Source organism: Dermacentor variabilis, chromosome 2 (assembly GCF_050947875.1).
Source record: "Dermacentor variabilis isolate Ectoservices chromosome 2, ASM5094787v1, whole genome shotgun sequence".
In the NCBI taxonomy this organism is placed as follows: domain Eukaryota; kingdom Metazoa; phylum Arthropoda; class Arachnida; order Ixodida; family Ixodidae; genus Dermacentor; species Dermacentor variabilis.
Window position 1 is genome coordinate 36,764,457 of NC_134569.1, and position 19,340 is coordinate 36,783,796.

The 19,340-nt window shown below is 47.4% G+C and overlaps 1 protein-coding gene across 1 annotated transcript in view; it reads left to right on the plus strand.

Annotated features, from left to right (window-relative positions):
* Positions 1 to 5,043, plus strand: part of LOC142571631 (titin-like) — a 220,107-nt gene extending 215,064 nt beyond the window's left edge. The window contains exon 13 of the mRNA XM_075680140.1: positions 3,209 to 5,043. Within this exon, the coding sequence (XP_075536255.1) occupies positions 3,209 to 3,309 (101 nt within the window). The 3' untranslated portion in view covers positions 3,310 to 5,043. The remainder of the gene's footprint in view (positions 1 to 3,208) is intronic.
* Positions 5,044 to 19,340: the final 14,297 nt, after the last annotated feature.

Consider the following 19,340-nt stretch of genomic DNA (forward strand, 5'->3'; position numbering starts at 1 on the left):
TTTCTGAATTTTTAACAGGTCGTAAAATATTTGTTCAGACCCGTGAAAAGAAAGTGCTGAACATGTTGTCAAACAGGGAGTACTACAGGGAAGCGTACTCAGCCCCTTTCTCTTTAATTGTATCATGGCTGATTTAACAAGACGACTGCCATCACCGTTAAGATTTTCGCTGCATGCCGATGATGTGTTTGTTTGGACATCTTGCCATAATGTTCAATCACTTCAGATCCCATTGCAAGACGGCATAAACATCATTAAACAATTATTCCGAGAGAGAGGAATAGTTCTGTCATGCGCAAAGACTACTGTATTGCCCTTCACTCGGAGACACTTAAAAATATCACTCTTAATCTGTAGGGACACCCTAAAATGATTTTCACACAGTATCAATTTCTTGGTGCAATACTTGATATCGGCAGCTATCTTGGGCACCCCACATAAAGAAACGCGAAAATGAGGCCAATGCGATAGTGACTGTACTTCGCAGACTTCCAGACACATCATGCGGCGGATCAGTATAGTCCATGCTGACTGTTTACAGTGCATTATTACGACGAAAATCGCGTATTCCCCACCCATCTTACACGGACTTTCTCACAAGTCAAAAGAGCAACTTCAAAGACATTTAGTTAGAGGACTACGCATATGTATAGGAGTTCCACGAGTGACTTGTAGCTGTCTTATAATAGCTGCGGCTCGCCAATCACCGTTTCCAGTTATGAGAACTACAGGGACATGCCGACATTATTTCTGTCTTCAAACACAGTATAAAAGCCACCCGTTCGCTCTCGACATAATGAAACGAGATAAAAGTTATGTTCATAAAGAAATTTGAGAACATCTTCATATATTGCCAGGAAATTAATTTTGGAATTCAGACGTCGAATATTCTGCATGGCAGCTTAGACTTAGGCAGCTTAGACTGCATGGCAGCTTAGCGGGATATTCAGAAAAAAAAAAGACATGTCATTCACGCTGCTGAAAAACTAGCACTTTATAAGTTATATGTGCGGTATGCAGGAGACAGACACGTCTGTATGGATGGCTCCAGTACTGCAACCTCTTCAACTTCAGCATTCATTATGCCGCACCTCAACAAACAAGAATCATATAAGTTATCTCGCGCAACTTCGTCCACAACGGCTGAACTATCCGCCATCCTATGTGCAATAAAATTTACAACATCAGTAAGAGATGCGCAAAAATGAGTAATTTTCAGTGATTCGCAGGCGGCTCTAACATCACTCTGCAGCACAACAGGAAAACGACCAGTGATAGCATAATAAACGAAACACTTAAAAACCTCACAAAGGCAAGGCAAGCGAAGCATGAAATAGCATTCCAGGGCATTGGGCATTGTAACATTCCTGGCAATACAGAAGCTGATGAAGCAGCTCTACAAGCACACCTCAAAGATGATGTGGTTCCGTTCCCAATACCAAAGAATGAATTACGCTACATCATAAGGGAAACGTCTTTCAATATGTGTAGAAATACGTGGTTTGACCAGAATCCTAAGAGCTCGGATTTGTATCATATCGATCCGTTTATTGAATTCAATTTTCCATTGTCCTTAGACAGAAATATTGAAACCCTTATTCATCGATTAAGGCTAGGCACTGCCTAACCAAAACATTTCCTACATAGAATTGGCCGTGCGGAAAACCCCGAATGTGACTGTGAATTTGTAGATGAAGATATACATAATTACAATAGACTGCAGACCTTTCAGTTTAAAGAAACTTTTGGGTGTTTGGCCAAAAACGGCCTTGCAGAAGAGCGCCTTAAAAGCATTAGAAACTTTTCTCGAAGAGAGTGGCATTGTTGGCCGTTAATAACGCTTTTAGTGTTCCTTTCATTTCAAAGTCGCTGTATATATTGGGTTTGCGGATTATCTTATTTTGGCTGTTCTGTTGTGACTGTATGTTATAATGAATTTACACGATGTATTCACCACCCAATGACTAAGGACTGTATTATAAGGCGACAGTATCATTTGTATTTTTGAGACTTTCTTCCACAGAACTGTGTACTCATTTAACTTGTATATTGTATGTACCATGTATTTCTTACGTGAATGTGTTACTGTGAAAACGTTGCTTGAGAAGTTCTGGTGCTTTATGAAAAGGTTATTTGATATGTAATCTTGACCCCTGTATGTTGTAGGCTAGACCCATTCAGCAGCTAATCAGTAGCCGGCGCCTTAAATTGTGGGTCAACATCTCCTTATAGCATATCAATAAAGAAAGACCTAGACACGACAAGCACTTCTTCTGTCTAGGTTTTCTGCGTCTATTTGTTTGCGACACTTTACCACAAATCTAAGCCAACTAGCCCAGCTAATCCTCCGCAGTGGCGTACTCAAGCCCGAAGACACGGGTTCAAATCCTCGCCGCGGCAACCGCATTTTAGCTGGGAATGAAATGCAATAATACGCCTGTACCTTGCATTGGATGCGCCTTAGATAGCTCCAGGTGGTCAAAATGAATCCGAATTGACTTTCGCCCACTACATAATAATATCATGGTTTTGGCAAGCTACTATTACAAGGCAATTTAATTTTTAACTAGCCCAGCTCTCCGCTGTCTTTTAACTTTCGGGGCTCGGGCGTCGTTATTTGTAGGGAGAATTGTGGTTGCTATAACATGAAAAATGAAGAACAGTGCTTCTCTCATCGTTTTTGGCACCCAAAGTGCGCCACCGGTATGTCAGCTTAACGCCACATATTAGACATAAGTGCCGAGTGTTCTTCTCGTTATTGCGTGGCGAAAATTCTCAGAACTCTCCGGGTGGAACTCCGACTTCCTACAGAATATACACTTACTTTTAACCCTTGCCTATCGGTAATCTGTTAATTAGAGCCGAGCAGGTGCCATCGAATTGTATGACGCTATGAGCAGCTAAAGCGCGAATGTTAAGGTGGAGTCGCCACGTGCTTATTCCTTTTGGCGTCTTGCTGCTTAATACCAAGTCTGCGTTTGCAGTAAGGTTAGTATTTCCGCTGTGCCAGATGCGTTACTCAGTAATTTAGTTTGATGAATTTATTTTTCTATGCAGCTTCCTTTGAGTCCTGTCGAGTTTTTCGGTCTGTCACCTGTCGTTTCTGCTTGTCAAGCTACGCTTTTAAAATGGCTACCGACTGTCTGCTGGTTAATTCCGATGCTGTTTAACAATGCTCCTTTTCTACCTGCGGTCATGCTTTTCGCAGGCGGGCGTTCCCAAACCTCTGCAGGAGCTGCGCCGTCAGCCAGTGTGGCTATTTTGGCTGCGCAACTGTGGCTTCTGCGGATATGGTCGTCCCAAGGCTGAATCGACACGTACTCCGGACATTACCGCCTTCGCTTGCGTGACAACTCAGGAAATGTGATGCGTCGAGCTGTTCTTGCCAAAGATTCCGTGGCACCGTGCAGTTCTCTCGCGACATGCGTCTATTTGTACACCCGTGAAAAATGATCGCAGGCCGATCCTGGAGGTGACGAATGTGCGAATGTATTGATTTTCCTGCGATGACTGTTGGCTTCCAAAAAACGGTAGACTACCCGAATCGACGGTAGTGACCCTCACTTACCCCGCCGCCCACGACAAACCTGTCGTGTTCCAAGATATAGCAAGTTGTGAATCGATCGTGTGTATATGTGTTCAGAGTTTCTTGCATATTAAAGTGCTTACGGCGGCGTCCGCCATTAATTAGGTTTTGTACTTGCTTCAACCTACTTCAAGTGGCAGCCACTTGAAGCAGGTTTCGCATTTTTGTAACCGATGTAAAGTTATTTGTTCCACACGTCTTGCCACGGCGAGGGGAACGCAAAATTTATCGGCAAGGTGCAAAAAAGGATTGTGTAACTGTTTGCTCTTAACTGTAAGTATCGAACGTCCGCGCGAACATGCTTTGATATTGTTTGAGGCGGGTCACCGTACCTTCTTTAAACGACTCGCTGTTACGCTCTCTGCTGTGGTGCACACGGTGCATCTTACACTAACGTGTGCATTGAGCACCGTAATGCCCCAACCAAAGCCAAAATATTTCAAAATGAGCAGACGTACCTGCATTTACCTGTAAAAATATAATCAAGGGCATTTTCTCAATATCTCAATAGCTTACGACTACCTATAAACTATAAGATACAACCTGACTAGGAAACACTATACGACAGTGCATAAACCTACGACGCAGGTGGCAAAGAGGGTCAGCAAGCGACGCACGGACCACGGCGATTCTACCAAACGCTGGCCAAATTCACTGAAAATGAGCTAGCTCTTGAAATACAGTGCTTTCGCTGGTCTTCAAAATTTTTATCTACATTTTCAATGTTTAGCGTTGTTGTTACAATGCATGAAAAGGCGAGATCTGCGATACCGTGGTTTCGGCACACATGGCAGTCGTCATACAATCCTTGCGAAAAGCTGCCACAAATGTGCTTACTTAAAGAAATTTAGGTGGTAAAATTAATGCGAAGTCTCTGATTACGGCGTCTCTTACAATCAGATCGTGGTTATGATTTAATTGCACTGTTCGTCATTGGTCGCTCTCCGTCAGATAAGTGCAACTTGGCTTTTGAAAGAATGCTCCACTAACTTAAACTAAATTCGTCTTTATCTATACGCTTTTTAAGCGTTTAGGAAATTACGCTCGTTTGCCTATTGCTTTGAAATGCGCATTACTGGCTTTTGGTAACAAACAAAAGTACGTGAGGTTGGTTATGTTAGCTTCAATATGCTTTGGACGCGGCAGTCTAAGGCAGCGCTTCTTTGGCCTGAGTGCCTGTATTGGTGGCAAGTGCATGACAGTTTCGTTCCATGTTGCAATGACTCTGCGACGGTTGTTTCGCGAGGTGCAGTTGCCAGACATCGACTCGATGATGCCTGTAGGATATCTGTTGTTAGAGCTGTTTGAAGTAAAGTGAATGTAGCGCTCAGCTAATAAATAATAAAATGGGCCACGTGTTAACTGGGTTCAGTGATTTTATTGTTGTTTGTCTTCTCGAGGCCCAGTACTGTACGAACCAACCACTGCATTCATTCTCTGTACAAACAAAAATATAAGAAAACTACAAAACTTGATTGAATAAAACAGTTTATTTATTCATTTTCACTTCTTTCGCGTGTTTACACTGCCTCAACAAGAAACATAGGGTTTAATGGTGGCTGCGCGGGGCAACATTTAGTCAAGAAGTTGCAACACTGATGTGTGTGCGGCGGAAAAATTGATAAATAATAAATGGTAATTTTTTGCTACGCAAATTTAGCGCTAACTTATTTGCGCACTTTACCGGATCTAGCATACGTTATGGAACTATTCACACCTTGTACAGCACATACATACTCTTGTTATACACACAAATACATACCTCCGCTGCACTTACGCCAAATCACAATGTATCACAGTAAATACATATGACCGAAATTGCTTGGCATGAATCTGCACACATATTGACGTTCAGTCTAGTTGGTATGACACTGTTGGGAGCTCGGTTTAGCGGAGGCGAGGAATACACGTTTCGGCAGCTTACGAATGGAGAGTCGACTAGCTTCATTTAAAAGTAAGCGCAGGTTTGCGGAGTGGCTGCGGTGGCGCTCAACTTGAGCAGCCACCTCGGTTCCAAGAAAGAGCAGGGGCTACTGGCCCCCACGCCGAGGCAAGCTGGATTCCCGGAGCAAGGTGCAATGACCCCCACGGCGAGGCACGGCTAAGTAAGTGACGGACAGTTGCTGCCCGTCGCTCATCGCTGTCAGCCAATCATGCTAAAACTATAGACACAAAACTATCGTATTTGAATTATGTATTCTTTCCTAATTATTAATTCCCGTTGTCTCTGACTTTTAATTCACGCCAACGAATCTCCAAATTTTATCTAATTTAGGCGCATCCCAACTTACTTTTTTTTTAAGGAGGCAGCATTGTCACTGCGCGTCGAGCGGCGTATTCGCTGCTTACCGGCTGTTTGACAGACAGCCATGACTTGCTTGGAAGCACCTATGACATCTTCAAGTGCTTGCTTCAGAGCGCTCCCGCACACAACAGGCGCATTCCATGTAATTACGGAAGAATCGAGCGCTGGGCGAGTTTGTACGTTTTGGGAAACTAGTAACAGCGCACTATATATACGGACCCGCGTTGAGCCTGTATTGCATCTTTGAGTATCCTAAGTGCGCTGTTGATAGTTTCCCAGCGCGTAACAAAGTATTCGATCTGCATCACGGGAATAAGCGAGCTCTGCCAAGGAAGACCATTACCGTTGCATCCGGCATAGGCAGGCATCAACGCATAGTTGCCTTCGTACACACCCGCCTAACAAACCGCGGTGGCTAAGGGACTAGGGCGGCTCTGCTGTCGAACACGAGGTCGCAGGTTTGAGTCCTAGCCGCAACGTCCTCTATAGGACCTCGGGCCGCGCAACGAGCCCGAGGTCCTTCTCTGTCCCGTAGACCAGGGTCCAAGTACGGAGAAGGAGGATGCGTCCGAAGAGCTGAGAGCAGTGTGTCTTACGCCGACGTTTATTCCAGCAAGAAGACGAACAACTCCTGTGCCACGCGCCCTCGATCAACGCACTTGGTTTTTCTTTCTTTTTGAGCCAGCTATTTATTTGCTCTTATTAACAATGTTTAGGCAGAAAACATTTCTCCGCAGGCCTCTATAAGGCGTCCCTCATAATCCCCTGTGCAGTTTCCTGACGTTAAGTCCCGCAATTTACCTTTTAGTGCCGTTAGTCCGTTAGTCCGAAAGAACCGGCAATCTCGACCGACTCGGCGCACCCAGACAATAGGCCCGCGAGAATAAAGCAATACGTGTGCCAAAACAACAACGTGTGCTTCGTGTGTTGGAAAAATGGATGTGTGTGCGTTGCTTGAGCAATGCCAAAATTTTCGAGGCAGTGCTTCAGTTTCGACCTCTGAGCATAGCCAAAGAAAGAGGCCGTGATATAAGGCATTTCGCACTGCGAACCTTAATAACTGAAATAATAACAATATAAGAAAAAGAACATAAACTGGGTGAAAGTGAGGGAAGAGATGGCTAACTTGGCATAGAACTTGCCTGGTACCGGGTGCGCGTAATCAATATTTATGGCCCACCGCCCGAGGAACAGTCAAAAACTGTTTTCGCTCCGAATGGGCAGCCGCAGAATTTGTTCCTTTGAAACGAATTCCACAAAGTGGTCGGCGGGAAGCGGAAGAGAAGTCGGAACGCAAGAGGCGGGAAGCGGCGCGTACCGTCGCTAGTCTCCCTCGCGCTTGCGTTTGGTTATTTTTACATGCTCACCGCAGTGGCCGGCTTACAATTGCCTGTCTGGGGAAAGGTGAGAGACGATGAAGGAAAGAGAGAAAGCAGATGGCGAGATATTGAGGGGGAAAGAGAGGCAGACACGGGATGAGGAGGGTTTTACGCGGTTCGAAGAAAGGGCCTCCATTCGCAATTTAAATTAACGACGCTTTCTGGAGATTTGAACGCCTTCCGAAGCGCTGCGGTGTGACAGTGGAAGTTTCGCGCTTAAGATACAGACAGGAAAAACAACAATCGTGAACAAGGAGGACAGGCAGAAAAACAAAAATGACAAAGAAAGGAGATAAAGAGAGTGAGAGAAAGTCATTCAGGCACGCGTGCTCCTCTCTTTCCTCAAGCGACCTCGCTTTCGCAATATCCCAAGACGTTCGAATCCCGAAAATAATTAACGTCGCGCGATTAATTAGCGTCCATTAGCGATATTGCTCACCCCGCATTCGGGGCCAGCGCCGCTCGCGCCCTTGCCGAGGCCCGCGAGCTTCCTGCATGCGTGTTCTTGCAAGGAACGGATACGGGCGCCTCGCGCGCAACTGTTACCCCACCGCGGCGCGTCCTGAGCGCCGGCGTGCAGTGCATGGTCGCTCATCTCCCTCCTCAGTGCATACGCCGCTCTCTTGTTCGCAGCTCGCGCACAGCATCTGGGAAACCAGCAGCATGCGAGTAATTGAAGGCCCGCGGGAGCTCGCGCGACGGTGGTGCGTTTATTGACTGATTCCTCGAAGCACAGTCGTTGGATGTCTGGGCGTGGGGAAAAGAAAAGAAAACACTGGAGGCCGTGGGACGCGAGTGAAAAACGGTTTTTCTTGCCCACTTCTGCGGGCGAGTGGTGCTTGCTGTTTTTGTATCTCTTGCAACACAACGACCGTTCTATTTTTTTCTCGCTCGTTCTCTTTTCAGAGCCCGACGACCCACGACGGCTTCGAGACAGCGTGCTGTAATTTTACATGTTGCTGCGTTTCGCTGACCTGCCTACTAATGCTGGCCTTGTGGGGCGGCTACAAGCTGTGTGCGTGCGTGCATGCATGCATGTGTGTGTGTGCGTGTGCGCGTGCATGCGTGTGTGTTTGTGTGTGTGTTACATGCAGTGGAGGGTTCGGTTGCGATGTACGTTCACATGGAAAATGGAGCAGTATATATTAGGTACGCAGAGGTGAGCAGCCTGCGGCAATTCCGAAACCTTGAGTAGCATCATTTTCCCGAGAGCTACAAAGCTTTCATTTTGTTTTCTCTTAGTTAACACGTTTTCCTGTTGTGCCCTCTCCAGAGGCAACAGACCGGCCGTCTTTGGACTTTCTTATATGTCTTTTTTCCTCACGAAATAATACTTATGGTAACAAATATTGCATTTATCCAGAACGATGGGTAACGCCAACAAATAAAAAGAAAGTGTCTTCGAAGTCAAGCACATTTGTGTCTTGCGAACAAAGAAAAAAAGAAAGAAATGCTGACTTTTCTCGCAAACTGCGATGACCTGACAGCCGATAGCCATTCTTCCGCTGATGTCGGGCGATAGAACCTGGGGCCTGCCGCCGATGGAATTCCTAGTCGCTCCGTACTAACACCACGTTTACATTTTAAACCTGTATTATAGCTCCAACCTCTTGCTCATAACTGCGTGCCAACGCCTCTAACATGTTTTTTACTGCAACCCTATAAGAGGCTAAGGATTACAACTCCTGCGCTCTCTTTTCCTTTGGTCCCCTTCGTACCTCTGCAGTTAAGCAAACATGAGGAAAACCACAGTGCAGACCAACCCACTCCACCGATCTTGTGCACAAGGAGGGGAACAAACAAGCTGACGAACTTATTGGTGCTTTCAGCCAAGAAGGGACTGAAACTAACGGGAAAGAAAAAAATCAGAGCACGCTCAAACATCCGCTCAACCCCATGCCCGTGCTTCTTTCTCATTTCCAAACACCGGCTCCTATGTCCATTCCACAGGTTCTTGCAGTACTTGAGCCGCTGATTGCAGCTCTTCTGTAAGAGCTTCCGAAAGTCGGATTTGACGGGCCTTCCATACGTCCGTGATTGGGTGGTAGCCAACTGTTGATGCGTGTGGTTTCCGGCAGGTCTTTAAGACCTTTCCTTGCGGCAGAGGTCGCTTGACAGGATGCGCAACAATCGTCATTGAAGGATGTTCTGGAATGTTCTGGATGTTCTGGAGTCCACTTCGACAACATCGAAGTGGGCTCGTGCTTTGAGCAACGATGCAAGATAATGCATCTAGCATACCTGTAATGCGTCTTCATCAGCGTTAATCACCTTTTCTTCTCTTTTGCTTCTTTTTCTGCTGTGCAGAATAGCAGCATATTTATTACACACTAGGTAAGTCCGACCTCTCTGTTTTTCCTTGTTTCTCTCCAATTTTCCACTATCGTTTGTCTCTTTTAACTCGATGCTCGTTCACCTCTGTCTGTGCATGACATGTGTATCAACAGCTTCTTCAAGAGAGAGAGAGAGAGAGAGAAGAAAGGGCAAAAGCAGGCAGTATAACTTGTAGGGCAAAATTTCGTTTGCTACCCTAGACTGGGAGAGAGGGAGAGAAGCAGTAAGAGAGCAGATAGAGCGCACAGACACACGATCATAGCTGGTCGCTTTTACCACACACCCTCACAGAACAAGTTAATTTGCAAAGGCTGACTCAAAATATACTTTTCTTCTCCGTGCCTGCCTTTTTCCGGTGTGATGATGCAGTACATAAACCTCTACCTTTACTTAAATGTGAAAAGTATTGTAGCAACGTCAAAAACAGGGATCTTACAGCACTATTCAGCAGGCACACCGGCAGGTCGCATTTTTCATATTGAACGCAACCACGACTTTATCAAAATTCTGGAAACTTTTTCATTACACTTCTAAATTACAGTTCTATCGTCATACGCTCCACTATTGAAATATACTTTCGCTTTACTTCTAAGCATATTGAAAATCGCCTGCTTCTTGGCCGATCCCCCATAGTGGTTACGCGCCACTATTGAGGATACAAGACAAGACAAGACAAGACAATACCTCTTCACTGCGACTTGATAAAAACGCTCATGCATGCTCGCGATGTCCTCTTCTTCATCGGAGTTCAGGCGCGGCATTTGCGTCCCTCCGAAGAAAGCATCGTCCCGATGCGCACTTTAAGCGTATGAGGATGGTGTACAATGGCACAGAGTAGCAGACGCCAAAAAAAAAAAAGAAACTAAAAGACAGTTCTTTCAACAGGTATAGCTTCATCCGTACCACATGTGCCACTTAGGGTAAGTGTTCGCGGCGACTGCAGCAGTTGTCACTGTCAGGAACGACCTCGTAATTCACGTCGTTCATGCAGCGGATCACTCTGTACGGCCCAAAGTGCCGTCTTAGCAGTTTTTTGGAAAGTCCACGACGGCGTATGGGTCTCCAGACCCATACTTTGTCGCTGGGAGGGTAGAAAATGCACCTGTGTCGCTGGGAGAGTAGAAAATGCACCTGTGTCGAAGATCGTACCGTTTGCATCGTGGTCTGGCTGAAGGCGAATACGTACTCGGGAAAGCTGTCTGCCTTCTTCGGCGCGGTGAGTAAGTTCTTCAACGTCGGTAGGTATGCCGCCGAGGTCGTGCGACAGCATGGCATCCAACGTCGTCGCGGCTTCGCGACCGTGGACTAAGCTGAAAGGTGTCATTCGAGTAGTTTCTTGTCGAGCGTTATTTTAGGCGAAGGTTACGTAAGGCAAAATCTGATCCCAGTTCTTATGTTCCACTTCGACGTACATGCATAGCATGTCTGCGAGAGTCTAAGACCCTCGGTTAGTCTGTTGGTCTGGGCATGATATGCGGTTGTTTTCCAGTGGTTTGCACCACTTAGTCTGAGAACCGAGTCAAGGAGCTCGGCAGTGAAGGCAGTCCCTCTGGCTGTGATAACTATTTTTGAGGCACCGTGCCTTAGCACGAGGTTTTCAATGAAAAAAAAATAGCTGCTTCGGCTGCTATGCCCCACTGTATGGCTTGAGTCTCCGTACAGCGCGTCAGGTAATCGGTGACAGCAGTGATCCATCTGTTGCCGGCTGTAGAAGTTGGAAATTGGCCCCGCAAATCCGTTCCAACTTGTGCGAATGGCTGCCCTGGTACTTCGACTGTATGTAAGAGGCCTGCCGGCTTGCCGGTCGATGCTCTGCGTCTTTGGCAGTCGGCACATGCTCGTACGTGATGTTTTACAACAGCGGGTAGCTTTGACCAGTAGTACTTGCGTCGGAGTCGGGACAATGTTCTCGAATAGCCTAGATGACCTGCGGTGGTTTCATCGTGGCATGCTTTTAGTATTTATTTTCGAAGTGATGCCGGTACGACAAGCAGGAATGTGCCGCCGCTGGCGGAAAAGTTCTTAGTCATCTACTCGCTACCGTACCACGCGATGACCAAAGGAGAGAGGGAACAGGCGGACACGATACTCAGGAAAGCATACAAGACGGCTCTCCGTCTGCCAAAAAACGCGTCAAACGAAAAACTGCTCCAACTGGGCATCAGCAACACTTTCAGCGAACTGGCGGAAGCCCTGCTCAAAACGCAAAAAGCCAGACTCAAAAGCACCCCTGCAGGCAGAGCGCTCCTGACTAGGCTGGGACGGGACGCGAGCGGACACGTAGATAGATACGCAGACGTGCTCGACTGCCTGAGAAAAACAATAAGCGTTAGGCGAGTACCTAAGAACATGGACCCCAACGTCCACGAGAGCGGAAGGCAGGCGTGAGACGAATACGTGGAAAAGACACTAGCGCGACTAGACAACACGATTTACACGGATGCTGCCATGTACCTGCGAGAAGGGAAGCGCACGGCCACGGCGGTGGTGGTGGACGGCGACGGGAATCTGATCACATGTGCGACGGCAAAGGCAGCCGGCACAGCGGAGGCCGAAGAAATTGCCGTGGCGCTGGCGGCAGTAGAAGGATGTAGGACAGGCAGGCCTCTAAACATCTTAACTGACTCTAAGGATACGTGCAGAAATTACACGAGGGGCAGGGTTAGTAAAGCCACCCTCAGAATTCTTGGCGGAGCCAACTTCGCCGAGAGGAACGTTACGCACAAGTTAATCTGGATTCCGGCCCACGCAGGCATAGAGGGTAACGAAAAGGCAGACAGCCTAGTTCTAGAGACCACGTTCCGAGCAGAGCAGTCGCACGACCCGGAGTATCACCCACACACTTGTGAAGGAGGATACACAGAAATCTTAAACTTACACAGCGGGACGAGAGCCAAATATCCCCCACCGCACAAAACTCTAACGCAGGAGGAAGCAACGAGTTGGCGCAGATTGCAGACAAACTCCTTCCCAAATTTATACATCCTAAACAAAATGTACCCAACTCATTACAGACACCTGCCCATGGTGCGGGGCCACACCCGCACTCTATCATGTCACATGGGAATGTCAACACAATCAATCATTCCACCAACACAATAACCCGAGTGCGGAGCAATGGGAGAGTCGGCTTACCAGCTGCGAGCTTACCAGCTGCGAGCCTTAGTGCAGCACGCTAGTGAGGTAGCTAGGCTCAGTGGAGCCCTGGAATAGGGGTCCACCCTTGCCGGAAGAGGCTCCAAGTCGCCGGCGCCCAAGAAGACGACGGAGATTTCGAGACGCTAAATCCTTGAAAGAACCAAATAAAGTTTTCTCTCTCTCTCTCTCTCTTATATAGAACATCATTCCGCAGAGAAAACGGTGGCAGTCCCCTAGTATAGAGTCGCGAAACATGTGTACTTCGGCCTTCCGAGAAAATAATGAGTGGGAGCAGCTCTGGGTCGCGGCGCTGCTGTTGTGAAATAGCGACGCTGTCGTCGATGCCCAAAAATACAGCGTCCACGTCCACGTCATCGCTCGCTGCGGGATCGACGTGTTACTACGAGAGGCAGTCGGCGTCGGTGTGCCTCTTCTCTGATTTGTAAATTATGGTCATGTAGGACTCCTGAAGCCTGACTACAGCGCGCCAAGCAGCCACATGATTCTTTTAAGTTAGTCAGCCAACAAAGAAGGACTGTTCAAATACGGACAAAATTTGATAACCACCCGCACCACGGCGGGGCTTTTCTTTTCGGTAGTCGAGTAGTTTTCCTCCGTACGAGAGAGAGTTCGGCTGGCGTAGGGGCTTACTTTTTCAGAGCCGTCTTGCCCATTGCGCCAGTACAGTACCCAGTCCAACATTGTTCGCATCTGTGTGAAGTGCTGTAGGGGCTTCCTGCTCGCAGTGTACCAGAACAGGAGGCGTTTGCAGGCGTTGGCGTAGTTCTCCAAATTCTACTTGCTCATTTTCACCCCACAGAAATGGGACATTGTCTCGTGTCAATATTCAAATTGTTGTAGCGGTCCATGGCGTAGCCAGATATTTCGTTCGGGGGAGGGGGGGGGGGAGAGCTCACGTTCCAGCTCAGTCTGCTGCTTATAGAATTTGTCGAGGGATCAAATACATGAAAGATAACCGCATTGCCTTTGCCAAAGATGCTGCAAATGAATTCTTGAACGCTGTGCACTGTCAAGACACGTAATATATGTATTTCTTCATACAAGGATACATTCGCAGTATGTCCCAAAAATTGTGCCAGAAATAACTGATAGCAATGCTTCCATCTTTTTTGTCTACTTAATAAGAAAATATCACACGAACTCTAGAACTAGGCCAGCTCGAAACCAGCAAAGCAGTGCAGGTCACTGATATGAAGAACGTGAGGGCCATGAAATGAACAAGTTGGCGACGAAAATTTTACCCGGAGATTCAACTGAAGACCGTCCGATTGGCCGAAACCGCCGCTAGGGTCCAAGGACTCCTGGCCGTCGTCTAGGTGGGAAGGCTTAAGCCTTCGCTACATCTGTTGGACAAATAAAGTTTTACAATCCAATCCAAAATTGAAACTGTCATTCAAGAACTTTGTTTACATTTTTGTACATATGCAACGGCCAGGGAAAAATCTCAATGTCGCTGCCCTTCGTTATAATGTATTGCAGCAGCTGTCACTGGTCGTGTATTGTGAGTAACTGCACCAAAATTATAGCCGCAACAGAGAGCACATATAGAAAGCAGGAGTGTTACAAAATATACATTAGAAATGTGAAGATACAATTATATATAAAAATATGAAGATACAGCTTGATAAAGGGCAAAACGACAACCATTCCACTCTGTGAAGGTGGAATGGCAGCGAAAGCTGGCGACAGTCAAAACTCTCGAACGAAAAGCAAAGTGCTTTCGCTGCCATTCCATCTTCCCAGAGTGGAATGGTCGTTGCTCGTTCGGAAGTGCCCGGGCTCGCGATAGTCGTTTCGTTCAGCATCGCAGGAACATTCTTCTTCAGTGGTCGTTTCGCACCCGCGCCGTTTACGTTCGCGTTGCGGCTCCCTCCGGCGCTCCTCGTAAGCATGTTGCTCTTCGGGTGTACGAACTATACGTGTCTGCCCTATTGATAACGCAGTCACCTTTAGCGCCGATACCTCTCCTGCTTATATACTGCGATAACCTTGACGTCACGCTATTGTTCACGGCGATTGTTCTAATCTGTTCCGCATTTTGACATCTGCGCCGCTGCACTGCACCCATGTGGGTTTGTCAGAAACCGCTAAGTCCGTTTCTGTTGCCGGACACCGAAAAAACTACGGAAGGTTAGTGATATACAGCTTTCGCTGTAAAGAAGTGTAATTGGAAACAAAGTTCACTGTATGTATACACAAAACCTCGCAACAAGATATATAAATATACCTATAAGTCTGCAATAAATCTACGTACCTAAACAAACGTCACTGTACATAATGCGTCAAACAAGGCATATAAACACGTTGTGCAATCACAAAATTACAGGTCACAAAATCCTAAGCCCCCTCCCCCTTCCACTCTCCCCGATGCCTCGCGCGCGACGGAAGGCGGCGTGCTTCCTGCCCGCTTTTCTCCCTTGCGCACACAAGAGTGAGTCACCATCGTCGGCTCACCCCCCGCTCCTACGCTTTCACTCGCACATAGAACATGCGGCGCGCGGTGGCGATGTTATCGCGCTAGGAATGTACACGGAACATGGCAGCGACGGATACAATCCGCCTGGAGTGTCCATATAATTGCTATCGCAATAATTTAATAAGAATATCCTGCAAATGAAGAGTCCCGTGACCCATTCCTTTCCGCAAAGGAAGAAGTAAGAAAATCGAATTTTCAACATACGACCATTCGCTGCGCCACAACAATGTCTTTTCTTTTTCTTTTGTGGCGCGGGGGCACCGAAATGAAGAAGCGCGAAGGAAAGAATGCTGGCCACAATCAAATGCCTACTTTGGGCACGTAGTGTGACTACCGAGGAATATCGAAGAAATCGTGAGACGCTTGGTCCATAGAGAACCATACGCGTACTGCTTTGGTATCCTACACTGGCGAGAAGAGTTTCCAGAGAGGTTGAAATAACATCGAAGTAAAGGTTTTGCGCTCAAGCGAACGCGCTGTAATTCGTCGAGTCCCCACAGCGATGGTGGCCAGCGACCATTGTTTCTTTTCGTCGTCTGCTAGCCAGAAAGCGTCCAAAGCTATGCCCGGCCAAAATCCACTCAGCCAGAGAAAAACGACCGCGCACAAAAGTCTGCCGCGTGGTAGTCGAGCAACACGAGAAAAATGCATGCGCTCTCTCTGGCTCTGGCAGCCCACTGCTAGCGAGAACAAGAAAATTTAATAGGCTGAATGTGTCCTCGCGTATAGAGGCTAAAATAGAAAAAAATAAATAATAACATACTTACGTTTGCTGGCTTTACTGTATTGACATGGATGCTTTGGCGAAGGTGAAAAAGATGTTGATATTCTTTTCTGTGACACGACAGCACAAACGAACCGCCACAACGTTTCGTCTCATCGTACCGCGCTGCGCGCTTTATTAACTTGTGTTGATTTCGGGACACATGTTGATCGTTGATCAACTTGTGTCAACTTGTGTGATAGTGTGTTTTTTTGGCTTGTCTCGTTGTAGGGTCCGATGTACGACTTGGGAAAAGTCAACGGACCTTGGCGTTAAGTGTTTATAAGACCATTAAACCCACAAAGTTCCGGAATTGAAAATCTGAAGCACGGCTATGGAAATGCTAATGTACCTTTCGCATAATAACTTTATGAGAACTTTATGCCCATAAAGTTTCGAAATTGAAATCCACATGCTCCGTAGATTCCGCGGCCTCCGCGAGATGCCGCGATGAGCCCGTTGGCTATCAAAACGCACTTGAAATTTTGTCCTCAGATGGGGCTCCTTGCGTTATGTGAGTCCAAGTGCATGGACGTTGTCACAAAATTGAGCCTGAGTTCGCAATGGCCGTGCCCAAATGTCTTTTCGAGAATGAAAAATACATTCTAGACAAAATCCAGAATGATTTTCGGCGCGGGGGTTGTTTTGGTCGGCGGTGCATGAAAGCACGAGAAAACTTCCGGGGCGGGAGGGGGAGGGGGGGCTTAAGCCCCATAAGCCTCCCCCTCTCCCCCTGGCAGAGTTCATGAAAGTGGTTGCCGTGAAGTAATCACGCTCATTGTAGTACGCGGTAATTGGAAAGATAAATTGGCTTGCGTCATGGATAATCCGGCATTGATGTCGGCATGTTCACATAGGCTTTTTTGTTTGCGTAAGGTCTGTGCAGCAGCCATCGAGCGAAATCTCTAGTCAGGATTGTCGGTTCTTGAGAGTATAGACTGTATAACCCTTTAAAATTTGGTTTTCTTTCTCTTCTGTCATTTTTCATCGCTTCTAAGGGCCAGCCGCTGAAAAATGTATGCATCCTAGTGTCTATTTCGTAAGAGGTAAATCCCTAGCTTTAAAACGCCACAAATTCTAAGTGTGGAACATTTCGCTTAATCACAATAAGTAAAAATGTGTCCTCGGCCAGCAGTACACGTTCAAGCGTAGTATGGTCACAGTGAGAGTTAGTGAGTTAAATCATTCAATATTCATTCCACTAACCCATTAATTCAGACCTATCTTTGCCACAGTAATTGGCTGATAACATAATAATCGCTTCGTACTAATATCGGCTGCCTAAACAGTACAATTCAACCGTACTGCGGAGTTCCTTGCCTAAATTTGCGGCACCATTGCATAGGCGACTGGACACGATGTCAGACATCGTGCTTGGGTCTGCGTAGAACTTTACTTTTCCCGATTCCTAAGGCATAGAGAGTGACCTCCTCAATGTTTCTCAATGCGAGGCTTCCTACAGCGTCCCTGAAAACACAGCCTTCTGACAGATTTTACCATTCTCCTATCGTCTTCGAAACTTTTTCCTCATCCAAATGGCAAGCTGTCGACGGCACAAGTTATAGGCGGAGAGTTCATTTATATATATTTTGGGCAAACTATTTATAAGCGACATCGCGTCCAACAACTTGGATTCTAAGCTAAACGGAATTTTTAATGCAGTCTGAATAATTTAAATGATTGGGTTTTATGCGCTAAAACCGCAATCGGATTACGAGGCACGCCATAGTGGGAGCCTCCGGATTAATTTTCGCCACCTGGGGATGCTTAACATGTACCTAAATCTAAGTACACTAGCATTGTCGCATTCCGCCCTCATCAAAATGCAGCCGCCGCGGCAAAACTGGAATCCGCAACTTCTAGATACAGCAGCACAACGCCATAGTCATTGAATGGTTACCGTGACGGTTTTCCGGTGGAGCCTGAGATATAGGTAGGTCGATCGCTTTCGGGCATTGTTCCTGAAGCCTGCTTATTAACTTCTTTCCTGCTAAGTACGCTGCGCGCGGCGTGGATAAAATTATTTCATCCTCGACGCGCACGCGCAGAGCTGGCTTACTCAGCAGTGACTGCAATGCAGATCATCATTTTTCTGTCCTCGCTGTCGTAAAACAGGACCTGAACAGCAAATGCGGCCGCCCTTGAGAACAAGAAAATGGGCGCCCGCCGCTTCCTGAGCTGCTGCTTGTGCTGTTCGCTTGGTGGTAAGCGACGGGTTTTGCGTAGCCCATCGTTGCTTCGTTGGTATTTTATTTGCCGAGGCAATTTTTCTGCTCATCACTGGTGGCCAGGGAACCGTCCCTGAGATTCAAGCTCCTAGCGGTGACTCGGTCTCCCCTCGACCCTCGCTTCGGACAAGGCGTCTGCTTAGGCCTAATGGATGACTGTTCCCGGAGGCGAAGCGACCACTCCTTTTGCGTGTTCCTTTCGACGCGCCTCTGTTCGGCCAACCACTCCCTGCACAGGCACGCTCTAGCACGCGGGAGTAAGGTTGGAGGAAAGGAAGCGGGGTGTCTGGATGGGTTTACTGGTCTGAAGCGGAGATTTCTCTTCCCTTTCCTCGGCAGTTCCTTCCGTCTCCTGTCGTCCTTTTTCCCCCAGCCGTTGTACAGCTATAGTCTTCGCTTCTCTGTTTCTCCTCGCTTCTTTGCTTAGCAGGAATTTGTCGCGTGGCCTGCCTGCGCCGTCGCTTCTTCCCTTCAACGGGAGCGATGCGTGCGCGTCTCATTTGCGTCCGCTGCGAGTGCGTTTAAATGATAAAAAAAAAAGAAAGAAAAGCAAGATCGAGGAAACAACCGCCAAGGCCGACAAGCGGCTGTAATGCGTCATGTCCACGGCGCTTCTAATTTGCTCCACTCCAAGTGACGAATCGCGCGAGCCTTCACCTCTTGACGCTCGTGTTGCTCCGTCTCTCTTCCTGCTTTCCTCATTTCACTCTTAACCGCGCTGTCGTTCGAGCCTCACGGCAGCCTCCTCTCCCCTTCCCTACATGTCCCCTTTTCGATGCGCCCGGCGGTGGCTTTACTCTCTCGGCAAGTTACCACGGTTTTTCCGTCCGACACCAGCCGTCCCTTTTCTCTCGCCGGGACGGCAGGAGGGAGTAGAGAAATCAAGAGGCAGATCTCTCCTCCTTGATGAAGTGAGCCCGCTAATTCCCGAGCACGTTGTTTCAGCTTCCCGAAAGCACCAGACTTCGCTACACGCTACGCTGCATTGTTAGCCTGCTAGTGCAACCGAGAAGAAAGAAGAAAAAAAAGGGGAGGGGGGTTGCCGCAGCGCTCTGTTTGCTTGTGTTCCGGCTCCTTAGCCTCCAACAATGGCAGCGTTTGCTTTCAACC